Source organism: Artemia franciscana, chromosome 4 (assembly GCF_032884065.1).
Source record: "Artemia franciscana chromosome 4, ASM3288406v1, whole genome shotgun sequence".
NCBI lineage: Eukaryota > Metazoa > Arthropoda > Branchiopoda > Anostraca > Artemiidae > Artemia > Artemia franciscana.
Window position 1 is genome coordinate 31,993,154 of NC_088866.1, and position 21,947 is coordinate 32,015,100.

General features: G+C 34.9%; 1 protein-coding gene and 1 long non-coding RNA gene across 4 annotated transcripts in view; one reads left to right on the top strand and one right to left on the bottom strand.

The window, feature by feature from the left end:
• LOC136026301 (uncharacterized) overlaps window positions 1-12,285 on the bottom strand; it is an 82,355-nt gene extending 70,070 nt beyond the window's left edge. The window contains exon 1 of one of the 2 annotated variants that reach the window (XR_010617258.1): window positions 7,517-12,285. This is a non-coding gene — a long non-coding RNA (uncharacterized LOC136026301). Of the gene's footprint in view, window positions 1-7,512 lie in introns of both variants that reach the window. The other variant, XR_010617257.1, reaches the window with a different exon arrangement.
• Window positions 1-21,947, top strand: part of LOC136026298 (metabotropic glutamate receptor 8-like) — a 229,660-nt gene that overhangs the window by 186,046 nt on the left and 21,667 nt on the right. For both annotated transcript variants that reach the window (XM_065702713.1, XM_065702712.1), the window contains exons 12-13: window positions 9,270-9,774; window positions 16,156-16,460. In XM_065702713.1, coding sequence (XP_065558785.1) covers window positions 9,270-9,774; window positions 16,156-16,460 — 810 coding nt within the window. The remainder of the gene's footprint in view (window positions 1-9,269; window positions 9,775-16,155; window positions 16,461-21,947) is intronic.

The following is a 21,947-nucleotide window of genomic DNA, read 5'->3' on the forward strand; positions in this document are numbered from 1 at the left end:
ATCATGAAAAGAGAAATCACCAATGCAACAGCACAAACACATAAAAAAAAAATAATAATAAAAAAAAGAGACAGAAGGAGAAAAGGAAGACTGTTTTCCTAAATTAGTGATTACTATGGAACAGCACTTGAATGAGGCCTTAACCCTACTCATCCACACAATCACACAGGTCAAACAGCATAGCCATACACAATCAAGTCGTCATTTACCAAACAATAGAAAAAATAATAAAGACAAATAATTCAGAGGAAACAACCCAACACAAGGGCTCATCAGGAGAATACACTTGCCTATAGGGTTTCGCCACTTTAAATTCTCTACCCAGCCAAGTGTTGTGGCTACCACAGAATATCCATGGCATCCCCGTGTCAGGTATCACCCCCAAAATACATGCCTATGAAAAAAAAAAACAGCAAATGTAAAACAACCAAGTAACACCAAAACAAGCTTATCCTGTTAATATATCCCTCTTTTTAGCAACAATAGGTAAACTAAATATGATAAATTTTACCAAATCACAAATATTAACACATTGCAAAAAAAAATTGAATGAACTTAACAATTATAGAATTCATCTTTACCATGTGGCTAATTTTTAAAAAAAAATCCGCTCTATTAGAAACACAATTCAAAATAAATGGCGCTGCATCATCATTTGTCGAACCTCCGAAATTAGTTGAAAATTTCTTTAAGCATTTCCAGATAATTCTTTTGATATTTATTTAAAAGTTCGTTATAATGAAAACTAAATTTTTTAAATTGCCAAGTTAATTTATTTGCAGAAAAACCTCTTGATATCAATTTTGGCTTAAGATTTTACATCTATTTTTAAAATCAATATAATTACTACAGATCCTTGCATAACGAAGTAACTGTGAGAAAAAACGCCGAATACGTGATATTTGAGTGTATATTACTTTCAGGGAATGGGAAACTAATCACTTCAAAATCAAAATCATCCGTTTTATTATACATTTTAAAACTTAAATTATTATCACAAATATTAAAATTTAAATCTAAGAAATGATCTTCATGACCAGCGCCATGACTAGGTTCAAGAGTAAGCTCTGATGGATATATATTTTTAAATATCAATGAAATCCTTACAATTTAAGACCAAAATATCATCTAAATATCTTTTATTATTTGACAAAACATAATTTAAATTATTTGGATTATTCTTATCCATCATATATTTATATTCTAGTTGACTTAAAAACATGTCAGCTATAAATGGGCTGGCATTCCCCCCCCCATGGGAATTTCCACGATTTGCTTGTACAAATCACCATCGAATCTTATATAAGTATTGTATAAAACAAATTCTAATAACTCAAAAATCATATCCAAGCTGTAACATCTCAAGTTAACTGTGGTATTAAAGCATTTTGTTTATATATATATATCTATATATATAAAAATAAGTTGTCTGTCTGTGTGTCTGTCTGTGGATCAGGTGACGTCATGTTTCTGTGTTGACTGACGTCATGAAATTAGTTGTCGTCATTTTTGCTATGACGGTGACGTCATTAAATATATTTAAGACATATATGTTCACGTAGAAATCTATTAATGTTTAAGTTTAAAATGACTGATGAACTTACAATGGCAAAAGCCGATGAAGATGCTCAAAGAGTCTATGCCAAAAAACTTGCTGCTGATAGAGAAAGTCAGAAAAGAAAGCGTGCCGAGGAATCAAAAGAACAGCAAGGAAACAGGCTTGAGGCTAAAGAACGCAAAACCGCGCAGTTAGATGAAGATCCACCTGGACAGCGAGAGTCAAAACATATCAAAACTGAAAATGATAGCGATGATGATTGGGTTTGGGATTTTGACTTGGATAAGGTCATCAATGCCTACCAGATTTTAGTTAAAAAAAACAAAGGTTCGGCGATATGTATTTCATAGTGAAGCTGAAAAATAAAGAAGAAAAAGAAAACTGAAAAAAGAAAAAATGTAAAAAACTAAAAAATACTAAAAAGAAAAAACACTCAAAGAGAAATTACAGACCGGGACACAAATGACGACCGGGACAGAGGGAATATAAATAACGACCGGGACACTCAAAGAGAAATTACAGACTGGGATACCGGGACACAAATGACGACCGGGACGCAGGGAATATAAATGACGACCAGGACACAGGTATTTAAGAATATCGTTCAAAGACAAATTTTTAATTGTAAGAAGACCGTTGAAAGAGAAATTTCTAATTGTAAAATGACTGAAGAACCTACAATGGCAACACCCGAGGAAGCTGCTCAAAACGAATGTATTCAAGCCGAAGTAGCTGAGTTGGTAAAGCGTTATGTTTCAGGTTCTAGGTCCGAGAGGCTCCAGGTTTGAACCTTGGCTTTAGCATTAATACAAAAGAAGAAAAAAAACTAAAAAAGGTAAAAACTACAAAAAAACTAATATGGCGCGTAACGACTTACGCGCGCGGGGGGGCTTGGGGGGCACGAAGCGCCCCACCAACTAGGTGTTGGGGTGGCGCGAAGCCCAACAGCCCCAACAGCTAGTATATATATATATATATATATATATATATATATATATATATATATATATATATATATATATATATATATATATATATATAGTGATGATAGAAGGTAATAAGCTTACCTAAGCTATGGATGTCAGGTGACTGATTTTTCTTCTAACGATAATTTCGACAGGACCTGTGCCTGTCATCATCAGGTTAATTCAAATTTCTTGCCGGAAAGTAAAATCACTAAATAAATAAAACTAAAAACACTGAACAACACTAATTATGAGCCGAACCTGGAGTTATTGTTGTGCCATGGCCCGAATTTTGGTAGAGGCGTTGATGGCTGCTGTCCTGGTGGATCTTAAAGAGGTTGTGCCTTTAGGAAAGGGGTGGAGTCTTTTGTGAGTTTTCAATTTATGGGTGATTGGTTCCCAAATTTCGCTAATATGAAACTCACCATTGTCTTTATTAATGGCTGGTTTATTTTTAGCAATTTCCAAAGCTTCTCTGATTTTCTGCTTTAAGAGTTGTGGGACAATAGCAATAAGTTGGGCTTGGTCAAACTTAATGGAGTGGGAAGGGTTTTCAAAGATATGATGGGCCAATGCAGAGAAATTATCTTCCTCCTTTGGCTTTGTCTTTTTAAGGCAGGCATCAATGGAATCAGCATGTTCTTTTAATCGGTGATGTAGAGGTCTCATGGTACGACCTATATAGGTATCACCACAACTGCAAGGAATCTCATATACCCCTGGTGGATCTGAAGTAATCTTTTTTTCCCTCTGGAAGGACTATTTCCTCCTTCTTGAACAAAGGCAAGGATAAGATTACTTCAGATCCACCAGGGGTATATGAGATTCCTTGCAGTTGTGGTGATACCTATATAGGTCGTACCATGAGACCTCTACATCACCGATTAAAAGAACATGCTGATTCCATTGATGCCTGCCTTAAAAAGACAAAGCCAAAGGAGGAAGATAATTTCTCTGCATTGGCCCATCATATCTTTGAAAACCCTTCCCACTCCATTAAGTTTGACCAAGCCCAACTTATTGCTATTGTCCCACAACTCTTAAAGCAGAAAATCAGAGAAGCTTTGGAAATTGCTAAAAATAAACCAGCCATTAATAAAGACAATGGTGAGTATCATATTAGCGAAATTTGGGAACCAATCACCCATAAATTGAAAACTCACAAAAGACTCCACCCCTTTCCTAAAGGCACAACCTCTTTAAGATCCACCAGGACAGCAGCCATCAACGCCTCTACCAAAATTCGGGCCATGGCACAACAATAACTCCAGGTTCGGCTCATAATTAGTGTTGTTCAGTGTTTTTAGTTTTATTTATTTAGTGATTTTACTTTCCGGCAAGAAATTTGAATTAACCTGATGATGACAGGCACAGGTCCTGTCGAAATTATCGTTAGAAGAAAAATCAGTCACCTGACATCCATAGCTTAGGTAAGCTTATTACCTTCTATCATCATTATGTATGAAAGTCAGGTTGGCCTCAGAGAATATATATATATATATATATATATATATATATATATATATATATATATATATATATATATATATATATATATATATATATATATATATATATATATATATATATATTTATTTATTTAAGGATTTGATATTATTCTATGTGATAAAACTTATTATTTACGTCCATAATTAGCTGAAGAGCAAAGCCAAAAATAGAGTTTCAAAGTTGATTTAAGCAGTGGTGTCAATTCACGAAAATACGGGGGGGGGAATATAGTGTTTCTAAATATAAGGGGTACTTTAATAAAAATATCTAAAAAAGGTGTTTTTCTAAATTTATGGTTGTAGGGCAAACAATCTAGGGGGCATATGTCCTCCTGGCCAACTTCTCCCCTAATTGACGCCACTGGGATCGAGTCTTGCAATTCTGGAAACATAGCCTTATTATCCAGACGAAGAATGTCAAACTGAGTTTTCAGTGCAGAGTTGCTTGAAAACTTTGACTTACAGGCCATTGACCTAAATTCGCATGACTGCCGGACGTAAACATTTTAAATGTATATGAATAAAAATACTCATTTTTTCCCGTTAGTTGGATTTGAGAGTCGATTTGGCTGTCTCTGTTACCTAAGAATTTTTAACAATCGATAAAACTGATTTTATAAAACTAAGTACTGGACTAGCCATATAAATTTGGTGGTTAATCTAAATTTGCTTCTCCGGTACGAGAGTCGTGCCTCCTCGAATGTGAAGTCAGCGCAACGGCTTGCTAATTTTTATATAAATACTAGCTGTTGGGGTGGCGCTTCGCGCCCCCCCCCCCAAGCCCCCCCGCGCGCGTAAGTCGTTACGCGCCATATTAGTTACGCGCCATTGTAGTTGTGTCCCTATGTCCCACCTGTGAATATAGATAGATATATTATATATATGTTTTTAACTACGTAAAACTTGCGAATATACAACATTCTTTGCTGTCCCATTGTCTGTGCATATAAATAGATTGTCAGGTTTACCGACTCTTGAACATGCAACATATAATGGTCCATGGGAAAACAATCCGTATTCAGATCTATACCTCATGATTCTAATGATTACCCTTGAGCTTTGTTGATGGTGATTGCTAATCGAACATTCCCTGTCCCGGTGTCCCGGTCGTCATTTATATCCCCCTGTGCCCCCCGGCGTCCCCGTTGTAGTTGTGTCCCTGTGTCCCGGTCGTCATTTATATTTTTTACTTATGTCCTGGTCATTATGGCTTATGTATGGTCATTTATATTCCCTGTGTCCCGGTCGTCATTTGTATCCCGGTGTCCCGGTCTGTATATACATTCGTTTTTTAGTTTTGTTTTTCTCCTTTATTTTTTTCCTTTTTTATTTTTTTTCTTTTTTAGTTTATTTAGATTTTTAGATTTTTTAGTTTTTTTATTAGTTTTTAGTTTTTTTTTCTTTTAGTTTTTTTGTAGTTTTTACCTTCTTTTTAGTTTTTTTAGTTTTTTTTTTTTACTTATGTCCTGGTCGTCATTTATACTCCCTGTGTCCCGGTGCTTTGTTGATTGCTAATCGAACATTCCTTTTGTCCCGGTCGCTTTCTCTTTGAGTGTCGTCATACCTGGTTGGTGGGGGCGCTTCGCGGCCCCCCAAGCCCCCCCGCGCGCGTAAGTCGTTACGCGCCATATTAGTTACGCGCCATTGTAGTTTTGTCCCTATGTCCCACCTGTGAATATAGATAGATATATTATATATATGTTTTTAACTACGTAAAACTTGCGAATATACAACATTCTTTGCTGTCCCATTGTCTGTGCATATAAATAGATTGTCAGGTTTACCGACTCTTGAACATGCAACATATAATGGTCCATGGGAAAACAATCCGTATTCAGATCTATACCTCATGATTCTAATGATTGCCCTTGAGCTTTGTTGATGGTGATTGCTAATCGACCATTCCCTGTCCCGGTGTCCCGGTCGTCATTTATATCCCCCTGTGCCCCCCGGCGTCCCCGTTGTAGTTGTGTCCCTGTGTCCCGGTCGTCATTTATATTTTTTACTTATGTCCTGATCATTATGGCTTATGTATGGTCATTTATATTCCCTGTGTCCCGGTCGTCATTTGTATCCCGGTGTCCCGGTCTGTATATACATTCGTTTTTTAGTTTTGTTTTTCTCCTTTATTTTTTTCCTTTTTTATTTTTTTTCTTTTTTAGTTTATTTAGATTTTTAGATTTTTTAGTTTTTATTAGTTTTTAGGTTTTTTTTTCTTTTTAGTTTTTTTGTAGTTTTTACCTTCTTTTTAGTTTTTTTAGTTTTTTTTTACTTATGTCCTGGTCGTCATTTATACTCCGTGTCCCGGTGCTTTGTTGATTGCTAATCGAACATTCCTTTTGTCCCGGTCGCTCTCTCTTTGAGTGTCGTCATTTATTTTTTTCTTTTTTAGTTCTTACCTTTTTTAGTTTTTTTTAGTTTTTTAGATGAAAATTTTTTTTAGTTTTTTCTTTTTTTTCTTTTTAGTTTTTTATTGGTTTTTACCTTTTTTTTAGCTTTTTTAGTTTTTTTTCGTTTTTTCTTTTTACTTTTTTTTTAGTTTTTATCTTTTTTATTTTTTTTTATTTTTATTCTTAATTTTATTAGTTTTCTTTTTCTCTTCTATTTTTCAGTTTTTTCCTTTTTTTTAGTTTTTTTTTTAGTTTTTAGTTTTTTTTAGTTTTTTACCTTTTTTTAGTTTTTTTTAGTTTTTTAGCCTTTTTATTTTTTTTTTTATTAGTTTTTAGTTTTTTTGTAGTTTTTGCCTTTTTTTAGTTTTTTCAGTTTTTTTTTAGTTTTTAGTTTTTTACCTTTTTTAGCCTAAAATTTTATTAGTTTTCTTTTTCTCTTCTATTTTTCAGTTTTTTCCTTTTTTTTAGTTTTTTTTTTAGTTTTTAGTTTTTTTTAATTTTTTACCTTTTTTTAGTTTTTTTTAGTTTTTTTTTAGTTTTTTAGCCTTTTTATTTTTTTTATTAGTTTTTAGTTTTTTTGTAGTTTTTGCCTTTTTTTAGTTTTTTCCATGACGTCACCTGATCCATCCACAGATCCACACACAGACAACTTATTTTTATATATATAGATGTAAATGTCTATATGATTCTACAGAAATGTCTGCTTGTCAGTTTTTCTATAAATTTGTTGTCTATTTACCGGGAGGATTTGGCTTCGTAGAGGGCCAATTGTTTACCACGTAGTTAAGTTACTAAAATACAATCATAGCTCAAACTCAACATTTTTCTTTGTGGAATCATAGAATAAGTTCTAATTCGTACATTAGGTAAGGTATTTCAGAAGCTGTCAAAGGGCTTGAAAAACATCTATTTTTTTTTTCCATGGCAAAAATCAACTGAATCCCCTCGATTCCTTTTGTTTTCCTTCTCGGGTCAAGATGATCATGATTCTCACTAAAGATTAATACCACAATGGTTTAATGACCTTACTATAAGATCTATTCATAAAAGTATTGAATACACTTGAAATAAGGAGTAATTGTTGCACTTACGTACTTTGGCACCCTGTATCTTGAAAGTTACTTTTCTGGACTTGGTCCCCTATAATAATGTACAAGGAAACTGTTAGAACTTATGGCTAAAATTTTCGATTTACTTCTAAACGAGGTTTAATAATTTAACTCTCAAACAGCGTAGTGCAATGTTTGTCAGATTTTCTCTTTAGAAAGAGAAACTACTTTCACCGTTATCTTTCTAGCACAGAGAAAACGAGAATTTACTTTAAAAAAAAACGTTGTGAGCACAAAACGTAAAAATGTCTAGCTCAGAGAAACTAAGAGTTTACTTCTTTTTTTTTAAATAGATGCTGAGCGCGGAATGTCAATATGTCTAGCACAGGGAAATAGAGAGTTTATTTGTGATAAAAGATTTGAACACAGAATGCCAAATTATTTAAGCACAGAGAAATGGAGAGTTTATTTATAAAAAAGGCTGTGAGTTCAGAACGTCAAAATGTCTAGCAAAGAGAAACAGTAAGTTCAGCGGTAAAAAAAAATGCTCGATAACAGAACATTAAAAATGTCTAGCGCAGAGAAAGAGAGTCTATCTGTAAAAAAAAGTTGTAAAAACCAAATGTCAAAACATCTAGCACAGAGAAACGAAGAGTGTAAAAATGTTGCGAACACAGAGTGTAAAAATGTCCAGCACAGAGAAACAGAGAGTTAACTTGTAAAGAAAAGATTCTTTGAGCGCAGAAGCTTAAAATGTCTAGCACATAGAAAGATAGTTTACTTGTAAAAAATATTGTGTGTTCAGGAAGTCAAAATCTATAGCAAAGAGGAATAGAGAGTTTACTTGTAAAAAATGCTACAAACACAGAATGCCATGATGTCCAGCAGAGAGAAACAGAGAATTTACTCATAAGAAATGTTGTGAGCAGAGAGTACCAAAATGTCTAGCACAGAGAAATAGATAGTGTAAAAAAATTTTGTAAGAAATGTTTAAACTCAGAATATCAAATTGTCTAGCACAGAGAAACGAAGGGTATAAAAATGTTGCGGACACAGAATGTTAAAATATCTAGCACAGAGAGACAGAGAGTTAACTTGTAAAGAAAAATTCTGTAAGCACAGAAGGTCAAAATATCTAGCACAGAGAAAGAGAGTTTGCTTATAAAAAGAAACAATATATCGTGAGTTCAGGACGACAAAACGTCTAGCAAAGAGAAATAGAGATTTTACTTGTAAAAAATGTTGCGAACGACGAATTCCAAGAAATATTTCTAATGTAGAGAAACAGAGAGTTTACTGGTAAGAAATGTCGACAGCAGAGAATATCGAAATGTTTAGCATAGAGAAAATGATGCGAACGCATAATGTCAAAATACCAGGCACAAAGAGTTCACTTGTAAAAAATATTATCAGCACAGGTTTTCAAATTGTCTAGCACAGAGAAACAGAAGCTCCCTTGTAAAAAAAATAAAAAAAATAAATAAAATCACGTGAGCGAAGATTGTCAAAGTGTCTAGCACAGAGAAACAGAAGGTTTACTTGTAAAAAATGTTGTGCCTAAGAGTTTTTCGTTGTAAACTGGCTTGAAAATTTGTGGGAAAGAGCCAATTACTTTTTTGAATAATCTACGTTCGTCTTGTGAAACAAGTTCATCAGATCCCAGCTTGAAATTTTTTAAAGCAATCCACTTTTGAAAAGCTTGAATTTTCAAGAAAAGAAAAATAAACCAATGGAATAGTAAAGTTTTTGGCACTGTAGAATAAGATAGTAATCTGTCTTTTTTCTCTCTTTTTTTCTAGGATCAGTGCTGCTGGAGTTGCGTTTTATGCAGAGAAGATAGTTACGTGTTCAACGACACTTGTGTAACATGCAATCCAGGTTATACGCCAACGCAAGACCGTTCAACTTGCGCAAAGCTGCGTCCAGAGCACTTGACATGGGGGAACCCATGGGCTTTAGTTCCATTAGTGTTTTCTGGGCTGGGAGTTATAGCAACAATATTCACAGCTTTTGTATTTCTCCGTTTCCATGACACACCTATCATAATGGCGTCTGGTCGTGAATTATGTTACGTCCTTTTAGCTGGAATTCTTTTTTGCTTTCTGATGGCACCCGTGATCTTGGCAAAACCTACAATTGCAACATGCGGATTTCTGAGATTAGGTCTTGGGTTGTGTTTGAGTATTTGCTACAGTGCCATATTTACAAAGACAAATAGAATTTCAAGGATTTTTAATGGTGGAATAAAGGGTGTGAAGAGACCCTCTTACACCTCGCCAAGATCTCAGATCGTTATTTGCTTTGGTAAGCAGTTTTATCTCTCAATTATTCCTCGATAATTGAATAATTCTTTGATAATTCCTTCGGCCAAAGAGAAAGCAGGTCTTCCTCGAATGGGGTGGGAGGTTGAAGGACTGACTTAATGAAAATTGGAATTTATTGGGAGATTGTAAACAGGAAGGCTTCTAATAGATTGGGGTAGAAGAGGAGTAGAGGAGCGTGTGTAGTTCTGATGGCCTCAGACGGCTTGGTACTGCAGTGAGTAGTGGATTGTAGTAATGTTCATTGATATGCTTTTTAAAGAGACGTAATAGAAGTAACTGTCGTTCCTTCAACTAAAATGTGTGATTCAGAAACTCTGCAAATTCAAAAATGCTTGTTAAATAAGCCTTCTTAGGAGCCAGTGTAGTCAGTGTAATTTTTATGTTTAATCTTTTTTAAGCATTTGGTCGACTAAGCAGAGAACCAAAGGGTATAGCGTTGTCGAGTTGCTTCTTCGTTAGTAAAAAACCTTAGGTCATTTTAACCAATTCCGCCAAACAACTTCACGGCGTTAGTGTTAGCGTTATCGGGCTGCTTCTGTTGGCTTTGGAATTTAATATGGAATTCAAGGTTTAATATGGTTTAATATAGACTTCAAGTCATTTAAAAAAATTCAGTTTTTTTATATTACTCTTATAGGAGCAAAGAACAACTCGACAATAAAAGTGCCGCAGGCGGTATAGCGTTACTGAATTAACTCTCTGTTAAAACAAAACTTCTACCTATTTTAGAAATTTCTACAAAACAATTCAATAGCGTTAGCTTTTACGTTAACAAGCCGCTTCTGTTGGCTCAAGTTAGTATAGATTTCAAACCTCTTTATGAACTTTGGCCTTAACATGGTGCTAGCTAAAAACAACTCCGTAAAAAAAGGTGCCAAGTTCAGTAGATCGTCACTGAGTTGATCTAGGTACCTTGAAAACTAGTTGAAATTATATATAATATAAAAATATACATATATGACACTTTTATTTTCATTCATTCGTAGAATAAAACAAAGCCAATAAAAGTAATAACAATTACTAGAAAGTCAACTAACTTATGCACAATGTTCAATTACTTAAATCAAAATAACTAAAAAAGTAATATACGCATAAACGTAGAACCCGACAAAAAGTAGACTCCGAAGAAACAGAAGGTGAAAAAAAGAAGAAGAAAAAAAATCCTACTTTGAAACTCATCAGCAACCTTCTCTTTTCTTACCACATTTAATTAAACTTCAAAAAGGGGTACTGTTGCCACTTTTCCACAGGAAAGAGGAGACTTCCAATAAGTTTTAGCACAAAACAACAACTTACGACTGAAAAGGGCCTCATTTATTTGAGTGAAATCCTGAGATAGCTCATCGATCCGGAAATGCCGAAAAGCTAGTTACATAACCCTTTCGTTTCAAAGATGCGGAGTGATGGGTATCAAAGTAGGATTTTTTCTTCTTTTTTTCATCTTTATTTTCTTCTGAATTCAGTTTTCGTCCCTAAATGTCGCTGAACAGCCTATTCCAAATGAATGGTTATTACAGACAATGATTTGTAAGCTTAATTTGACGGAGTTATGAAGATCAATTTCAAAGAGATTGACTTATAAAACAAGTTCTGAACTGAAAGTAGGGAGTGACATTAAAACTTAAGCGAACAGAAATTTTTCAGTATATGAAAAAGGCTGTCTCCTCCTCAAACCCCAGCTCTTTACGATAAAGATTGTCTATTTATCACAACTCTACTTTTTAAAGTAATGAAAAACTTTAGCTTAAAGAGCGGGGCGTTGAGGAGGAGACAGCCCTTCTCATATACGGAATAATTTATATTGTTTTAAGTTTTAATGTCTCTCCTTCCTTTCTGTAAAAAAAAAAACTTGTTTTTTTTTATTTTTTTTTCATTTTTTTTCTGAACGCTTTTCAACTAATGCAGGTTCGTATTTGGCTCACCATACACGAACAATTAAAACGGAATTTGCAAGTTAACTTTGGCAAAGTTTTCCCCGTGTAAAATTTCCTCTGTTAAGTTCAACTCCAGGGACTACCCTCCCAATGCGAAAATCTTCCGCTATAAAATCAAGATCATTTATTATGTGTGTGGGAGGGCTCTCTCCTCGTACAATACTGGGAAATTTTGCTCTGCTCCTCCATGGAAAATTCTGTTCCTCATGGAAAATCTCTCCATGTAAAGTTCTTCCCACATAACCTACCCCCACCAGAAAAATTCCCCCACCAAACTATTCCATTTTAGCTGAAAATTACCCCTGGAAAATTTCTTCCGGACGATTGCGGCTGAAATGTTTTCTTAGCCCACTTTTATTTAAAAGGAATTTTGATTTCTGATTTTTTTTTATCATGCTGGATATCCCCCCTTCTTGGAAAATTCCTTTAATAAATACCCCCCCCCCCACTTCCTAGCAGAAAGGTGTTCCCGCAGAAAATTCCCTCTAGAGAATTTATCCTGTAGAAAACTCCCCTATGGAGAACTTCTCCCTTGGAAAGTCCCCCTACCTACGGAAAGATACTCTAGACATTTTCAACCCGGTAAATATTTCCCCAGACAAATCCCCTCAATATCTCCACATGTAAAACTGGGCCGGCAAAGAGAAAGTAAGGCAAATAGAAAGAATTTTGTATAGGAATCTTGGTGAATTTCCCCAGTATAAAATTCCTCTTGGAATTTTCACGCCCAGGGTACCTCCCTCTTCACAGAAAATTATTCCCATAGAAAATTATCCTAGCAATTCTCCCTCTTCCCGGAAAATCTCTGAATCCTTCCCAATAAGAAATACTATACGTAAACAATTGGCACCTTTTCCCAGGGGCTGTGGGGGGGGGGTATTTTTCCTCAAAGATATAGCTATTGGATTTTTTAACTACGCTAAACAAAATGGGTATATCAGAGTTTAACTCAGCTGACTTTTAGCAAACAATGTGGGTGAGAGGGGGGCCAGTTTTCATCCAATCTTTTTGTTCGCTTAAAAGGGCACAAGAACTTTTCATTTACGTTCGAATGAGCCCTTTCTCGATATTCTAGGAGATTGGTTTGATACGACCTCTCCTGGAGACAAAAACAAAAAGACAAATAAACACGTACTCATGATCTTTCTTCTCGCAAAAAAAATACAAAATTCCACAGTTTCGCAGATGGAAGCCTGAAATTTCTACATCAGGGTTCTTGGACACGCTGGATCTGATGGTATCATTTTCATCAAGATTCCTTGACTTTTAAGGGGTTCCCCCCTTTTTCGAAAAGCAGACACATTTTTTCAGGCTCGTAGCTTTTGATGCGTAACACTGAACTTAGTGAATCTTATATATTTGGAATTAACATAATAAGGAAATTCTTTTGATATATCGACTGATATCAAAATTCTGTTTTTTTAGAGTTTCGATTACTATTGAGCTGCATCGCTCCTTACTTACAGTTCGTTATCACGAACTGTTTGATTCAAGTCAATAGATCCGTCGTGGACCAATTGGGAGGACCGATTGAAGCACATTTAAAGTTCTTCCCATACAACATATCTCTCACCAGGAAAATTCCCCCCAGACACTTGTATTCTAGCTGAAAATCATCCCTGGAAAATTTCTTGCGGATGATTCCGGCTGAAAATTTTTCTTAGCCCACTTTTATTTGAAAAAGATTTAATTTCTGATTCTTTTTAAAATTATGCCGGAAATCACCCTCCGTGGAAAATTCCTTTCATAAATACTGCCACTCCCTAGCAGCTTTCCAATCTAAATACCTCCCAATAAGAAATAATATACATAAACAATGGGAAAAATTTCAGACTTACAAACCTTTCCCTAGGGGCTGTGGGGGGGGGGGGTATATTTTCCGCAAAGACATAGCTATTGGATTTTTCAGCTACGCTGAAAAAAATGGCTATCTCAAAGTTTAAACCGGATGACTTTTAGGGAAAATGTGGGTGAGAGGGAGGCCAGTTGCCCTTCAATCTTTTTGGTCACTTAAAAAGGGGACAAGAATTTTTAATTTCTGTTGAGTGATCCCATTATCGATATTCTAGGACCGTTTGTTGGATGCGATCACTCCTGGGGAAAATAAATAAAATAAACACGCATCTGTGATCTTTCTTCAGGCAAAAAAAAAAAAAAAAAAATACAAAACTCCACATTTTTTAAGATGGAAGCTTGAAACCTCTACATCAGGATTATTGGATACGCTGAACCTGATGGTTTTATTTTCATTAAGATTCCTTGACTTGTAGGGGGAGTTCCCCTCTTTCGAAAATCAGGCAATTTTTTTAAGTCTCGCAGCTTTTGATGCGTAACACTGAACTTAATGAATCTTATATAGTTAGAATCAACATAATAAACCAATTCTTTTGATATATATATATATTGATATCAAAATTCAGTTTTTTTAGTTTTGCTTACTATTGAGCCGCATTGCTCCTTACTTACAGTTAGTTACCACGAACTGTTTGATTCAAGTCAATAGATCCGTCGTGGACCAATTTGAAGGACCGATTGAAGCGCATTTTAGGCCCGAGTGTTAGGCCTAACTTCAATGAGAGGATTTTTTCCTGGGTTTGTTATCAGTCTCGAAAGATTCTTACACTAAAATTCGACTTAGGTAGGGAGAGGAGGCGTGAGCCTTCCCTCTTTTATCTATTACAGAATAAACCTAAATATTACAAAAAAAGGAAGATTAATTAAGTTTTAAAAATAGGATCTGAATTGAAAGTAAAGAGTGGTACTAAAAAAAATAGTATTTATATAAGGAGTAATCCCTTCCTTCTAGCCCAGCTCCCTCCATATGCTAATGTTCCAACATAGAAAAATTATTAAGTATTATGGAATAGAACACACGTTAAACTTTAGCGTCAACAGTCGTTGGCTTAGGGGAGGCTGCCCCGCTCACATAAATTTTGTGAGTAAACTTGTTATATATATATATATATATATATATATATATATATATATATATATATATATATATATATATATATATATATATATATATATACATATCTTCAATAATTTCAAGAAATCATTCGATATTACTCCTAAAAAAAAAAAAAATCAATAGCAACATAGCTAGGTTAGGAAGGGGGTCAAGAATCCAGTTGACGATACTCCCTGACAAAAAAAAACAGACAAACAAAGTATATCAATTGGAAATGACTTGAATTACTAGTAAAAGAGACATATTAAATGACTGCAAGTAAAGGATACTTTTATGATGATGAGAGATTTATAGAATTTGTCAACTATAAAAGCACCCATCAAAGTAATAAGTCTGAGAATTTTGTTCTAATTTTAGAAGAAGGGAGGAAGCACCCTAAAGAAGAGGAGTCCTTTTGAAAGAAATTTTACTATCAAATTCGACAAATCACGAATTCTACTAAAGAAGTTTTAAATTTCTATCAATAAAATTGCTCAAATTGTGTTTTTTCTCAAAAAGATTATCCCGGTCGTGTGTTTGTTTTATTATTTTTTACCTGTGCAATTGCGTTGAAATAGTGATCCTAGAATAGCGGAAGAAAGCTTATTTAAACGGATATTGAAAGTTCTAGAACCTTTTTTATAGCAAAAGAGGGCATGGTACTGCAAAGAAGTGTCTTCTGTCATTTTTTAGCGTAAAATAACACTTTCGGCTCGAAAATAATCAAAATGCAATTCATGCAAATGAGATGGTAAATTAATTTGAGATTACCGAAAAGCAAAATATTTATTAACAATACCATACGTTCAGCTTTCCAGTTTCATAGGTCATAATGCTGCACTGTGACCTATTTGTTTCTAAAAATACACAAAGTCCATACAGAATAAACGGCTAATGTAAACAGTCATATCTAAGCTTCACTTAAACAACTTAAAATCATTTGAGAGTTGATAAAAAAAAATATTTACAGTTATGTACAGCTGCACATTTCAGAATTTAAAATAAATTCTTATATTCGTGTGCTTACCAGCAAAGAAGGTGGAGGAGAAATTCCCCAATCACACTGCATCCAGAATGGAAGAGTTCATTGATGCAAATTTTCCTCAAACATTAATATTTTCAGTTCAAAAATTTTGAAAGGCAATTTGTAAGTAAAAAGCTTGTAATTACCAACTGGCTATACTTGTTGCACTCAAACATGCTTGCAGCAATGCACAATAAAACCTTAGTGGAAAAAGCGGGGTTGAGGTGGGAGCTCCCCCTCATATACAGGACAGTTTTGTTCGTTTTAAATTCTGATTATGCTCTTTGATTTCATTTGAACGACATTTTTTTAATCCTAAATGGGATCTATGAGTTTTTTATTGAAATACCCACTATCCATAGTTTTGTTTTCTTGAAACTCCCTTATTACGCTGAGAACGGCAGTAATGAATTATGAAATCTCGCTAAGGTCTTTTTACTGTATCATTTTCAGGCTTGGTGACTCTTCAGCTAATAGGGACTACAGTTTGGCTGATTATCGAGCGACCTACAACTAAGGAGGTGTATCCCTATCCCTTAACTTCCGTTTTAACTTGTGGCATATCAAACTTATCTCTTGTGATGTCTCTTTTGTACAACATGTTTCTTATACTATTATGTACTTTATATGCTTTCAAAACTAGAAAAATCCCAGAGAACTTCAACGAAGCTAAGTATATTGGATTTACAATGTATTCAACTTGTATCATTTGGCTGGCATTCGTACCCATATATTTTGGGACAAATAATGATTATAAGGTATGTTTTATTCCTATTATATCCCTGGTCATGCAACTTAAGAGAAAGCTTTATGGATCCCCTGGGGACGAGGGGATGCAAAACTATAGACTGACGTTTTGCTTCCCCGTCATCCCGTCTTAAGGATCAAAGTATACAATAGCACATAATTCTGTAATGTTCAGGGGAAATGCGGGATTTTTTGAACTTTTTTAAAGCTTTAAAATCCTCATAAAATTTTTAACTGGCTTCTCCTCTTCCTAAAAAGTTTTAGTAGTGCCACTCATGTTAAACCTCCAGGGTATTTGAAGATCCTCCCCAATAATCCGTCCAACCGAGCTTTGCTCGTTGAAAAGGAAGACAGTATTTTCAATCTCTTTCATAAAACAACTTTAATTTCATTTTATTTTGTTCAATGTGGAAAGACGAACCATTAGGGTATTGAACGTCTCGGAATTTGTGATGTCAATGATGCGAAAAATATTTTTCACAAATAGAATCGAAACAAATCCTAATCGAATTTTCCAAAAGTCTGATCTATCTAAATAATTTTTTTAATCGTTTTTTCACTTCAGAAAATGGATAGATGTGCAGAGGACAGATGTACAAATAAATATACATATATACTATTATTGTTTATTTAAAGGGATTAGAATTTCAGAAAACTTATGAATTGTAGTAGTCAAGGCTTGTAGGAACGCCATGACCAAACCTTATTGCGGATGAGACAGCCGTTCCAGAACAGAGAGGCTATTACCAGTGAGCAGTATATTATTAGCTAGTAATGTTACAGATTTATATATTTTGGTTATGTAATGCATATGTTACGGTGAATGTTCACGAACCGGTTAATGTCGACATTCACCAGTGAATGTCCGAAATACCTTTTTTTTTCTCCTTGGATTTAATCAGTGTTGCCAGTCAATGTTTTCAATTGAATGTAAGGTTTGATGATGACACATTAGGTTAGATTAGCTCAGGTTTGGTTAGACGAGGTTTGGTTAGTTTAGGTTAGCTTAAGTTAGGTTTTTAACCCATTTCTGATATTTAGAACCAAATTTGATCTAACATAACCTAATCTAATCTAAACTAACATAATGTAACCTAACTTAACTTTAACTTTTACCATCATAGGTTGCATAAGACTGAAAAAGCTGACACGCGAAGCTAATTGAATCGAAGCAGAAAAAAAGGAATTCGAACATTCACCGGTTAATGTCGACATTAACCAGATTTCAGACATTCACCGTAACATATAAATTGATGAATATATTTAGCATATTAAATGCAAGTTAAGAAAAGTATTTAAGACTAGCTTTGCGGCACTAAAATGTTTTAAGAGATAGTGGTTGGATGCTTTTGTTTGTTAAATCATAAATAATAAGCCAAAAGGCTTGGTCTTTGCATAAAAAATACAATTATTTCTCGTGTCAAGAGCGTTTTTTGTAGCTTGGATACAGGCAGTGCAAGAACGGATGTACATTGGCCCACGTTCCCTAGAGAACGAAAGCATATATAATTTTGAAATCTCGCAACATCTGACACTTTTAGGTCGAAAACGACTTCTTTTACAACCTAGTCCACCTTAAAAAATGTTGCAGTTTTTTGTTATTTCCCTATGTCGGACCCCAAAGAAAACATCCAAAATAAACTGAAATAAAGCTTTCTTTAATGCCAAAAAGAACATTTTTTTTTTAATTAAATAGAAAATAGCAAAATTATAAAGTAAAAAAGCAAATGAAACCAAATGAAAACAGGTGAAAACAAATGACAGAAAATACAATAAAACGAAACCTGGTTCATTTTCTGTCTATGTTTTTGAAATCGAACAAAAATAAGAAAGGAAGAAACAAGTAAATTATAAATAAGACGTCGTGAAGTGGATCTAATTAAAAATTTACATCTTAAATCACGTAAGAAACTTTCCTTTGTAAAAATGGGTAAATCCAGACAAAAAGGTTTGTATATACAGGGACCATAAACCAAGTACAGTCAAACAGTTTTTGGTAACAAGCAGTAAGTAAGGAGCGACTAGTGCCAAAGGTAGCAAAGTTTCTAAATGTACAGTTTTTTATAACGATATATGCATCGGAAAAATACGTCTTTCATGATGACTCAAAATAATGTCAATCCATTAAGTCTAAAATTACCCATCAAAAGTAATTAGCATAAGTCAATTTTAGAAAAATTGATGAATTTAGAAAAATCAAAAAAAAAACAACTAAAATGGAGGGTGGTCTTGAGTCAAATTCAACACTTGTATAAACTCCATACCGTCTAGATCTAGTACCGGTATCTATATCATACCTTCTACCTAGATGGTCTATATTAAATCTAGAATATTTAGTGCCACATAATACCATCTATTCTGTCTTGGTCTAGGCAATCATGCTCTTAAAATCAATAGAATAAAAAAGTAAGTTTTTTTCAACTTAAAGTAAGGAGTAACATTAAAACTTAATACAAAAAGAAATAAATCTGGAAATGAGGGGGCCAGCCCCGTCCTCAACCCCTCACCCGTTACACTATAATTTTTAACTCCTTTAAAAAAGCTTTTTCTTCAATTCACTAGTTATTCCAACTTGTTATTCCTTGTGCTTCAGTAATCGTTCTTAAAAAATTAGAACAAAGAGTTAAACTTCAGCCTAAAGAGGGAAGGATTGAGGAGGGGACAGCTACCTCATATACGGGATAAATGAATTTCATTGAGATCACTTGCCTTTCTGGGCAAGTTCTTTCCCCCATTCTTTGAAAATGGCGTAAATTTCCTCAGACTCATAGTTTTTATGTGTAATATTAATCTTATTAAATTTCATATCAGCAAAAAAAGCTGATTTTATTATGCATTAATTGTTACCAAATTCCTGATTTTTTATAGTTCGGTTACTATTGACCCAATTCACTCTTTACCTGTAGTTTATTACCACGAACTGTTTGAAAACAGGAAATTTAGTATTTTCTCTGATCATTGATATGTGTTAATCTTTAGATAGTTTTCTTTTTTCAAAGTGTGATCAAAGAATGCCAGCGATCGACAAAAGAGATCGTTAGCGCATAGCTTCGTAGTTATGGCTCCCTTCTCAGTTAAAAAAAAAAAAAAAAAAAAAAAAAAAAAAAAAAAAAAAAAAAAAAAAAAAAAAAAAAAAAAAAAAGGGTGCGTCGCAGCAAAGTATTACTTTCGGGCACTTAATGTTTCCTGTCCAGTTAGCCGCTCGGCCCAACAGTAACCAAACTCAAAAAAAAATTGTTAAAATTGTTAAATGGATAAAAACTTATTTATGAAAGTAATTTAACTTTTATGCTGATTCCAAATAGATAAAGTTCCTTAAGTTTAAAGTTACCCATGAAAAGCTACGAGCCCGAGAAAATTTGCGTGATTTTCGAAAAAGAGAGGAAAAACCCTGAAAAATCAGGCCATCTTAATTAAAATCACACCATCAGATTCAGCATATCAGAGAATACTAATGCAAAAGTTTCAATCTCATATCTACAAAGATGTGAGATTTACAATTTTTGCCAGAAGAAAGTTCACGGATTCGTATTTTTTTTTTCTCCCAAGGTTAATACCATCGAACCAACAGTCTGAGAAGATTGACAGAGGACTCATTCGAACGAAAAGCAAAAGTTTGCCCTTTTAAAGTGACCAAAAAGATTGGACGACAACTATCCCCCCCCCCCACAACCCATTTCCACACAAACATCCGATCAAAATTTTGAAATAGCCATATGATTCAACATAGAAAAGTCCAATAACTGTGCCTCGAGGTATGACGTGGCCCCCTCCCCCACAGCCATTGGGAAATGGCTGTAAGTTAAGCAATATCCCATTGTTTAAATATCGCGTTTGATATGGAAAATAAACGGAATTTTTTCGGGAACTTTTCCACGGAGGCGAGGGTGGGATTTTCCGTGGGGAGAATTTTCCATTGAGAGTAAAGTTTGTGGGGGGACTTCCATGGAAATTTTACGTTGAGGAGGTTCCTGGCATGATTCGGAAACGATCAGAAATTAAATTTTAAAAAAAGGTCTATTTTCAACAGAAAGAAAGGAGTAACATTAAAACAAAACGAGCAGAAATTTTTCCCTACATGAAGGGGCTCTCATTTCTTCATTCTTGACTCTTTACACTGAAGTCTCATTTGTTCTACAACCCTTTAAGAAAGACAGGGCCTTTGAATCTGAACGAGAAGTATTATTAAAAAACCTTAAGATTTTAGCATAAAGAGCGAAGGCTGAGGAAGCGGCAGTCCCCATCATATACGCAATAATGTCTGTTTATTTTACATTGCAATATCGCTCCTCACTTTCAGTTGAAAAAGCCTTTTTTCTCCAAATTTAATTGAGTAAAAAAATAGGTCTTGCCACAGCAAAGAATTACTTCTGCCATCTTATGCAGCAAAACATCAGTTTTGAGTTTTGAGATAATCATTTGACTTCAAGCTATTGGAAGTATATTTATAGAGCCTCTAATATCGTCCCTAAACACACACCTACATATCTATCTATATATCTATCTATATATATAAAAATAAGTTGTCTGTCTGTGTGTCTGTCTGTCAGGTGACGTCATGTTCCTGTGTCGACTGACGTCATGAAGTTAGTTGTCGTCATTTTTGCTATGACGGTGACGTCATTAATGGTATTTAAGACATGCGTTCACGGAAAAATGTTTAATTGTAAAATGACTGAAGAACCTACAATGGCAACAGCCGAGGAAGCTGCTCAAAGAGTCAATGCCAAAAAACTTGCTGCTGATAGAGAAAGTAAGAAAAGAAAGCGTGCCGAGGAATCACCGGGACACAAATGACGACAAACACAGAGGGAATATCAATGACGACCAGGAACCTCAAAGAAAAATTACAGACTGGGACACCCGGACACAAATCACGACCGGGAATATAAATGACGACCGGGACGCAGGGACACAACTACAACGGGGACGCTGGGGGCACAGGCGGGATATATAATTGACGACTGAGACACAGGGATTGTTTGAATATAAATTACAGACCGGGACACCGGGACACAAATGACGACCGGGACACTGGGACAAAGGGAATATAAATGACGACCGGGACACTCAAAGAGAAAATACAAACTGGGACATCAGGACACAAATGACGACCGGGACACAGGGAATATAAATGCTATTTATATGCACAGACAATGGGACAGCGAAGAATGTTGTATATTCGCATGTTTTACGTAGTTAAAAATATATATTTATATCTATCTCTATTCACAGGTGGGACACAGGGACACAGCTACAATGGCGCGTAACAAATATGGCGCGTAACGACTTACGCGCGCGGGGGGGCTTGGGGGGGGGCGCGAAGCGCCCCACCAACTAGATGTTGGGGTGGCGCGAAGCGCCACCTCAACAGCTAGTGTATATATAAACAGTTGTCTGTCTGTGTGTCTGTCTGTCAGGTGACGTCATGTTTCTGTGTCGACTGACGTCATGTTTTTGACTAACGAAATTACAGACCGGAACATCGGGACACAGAT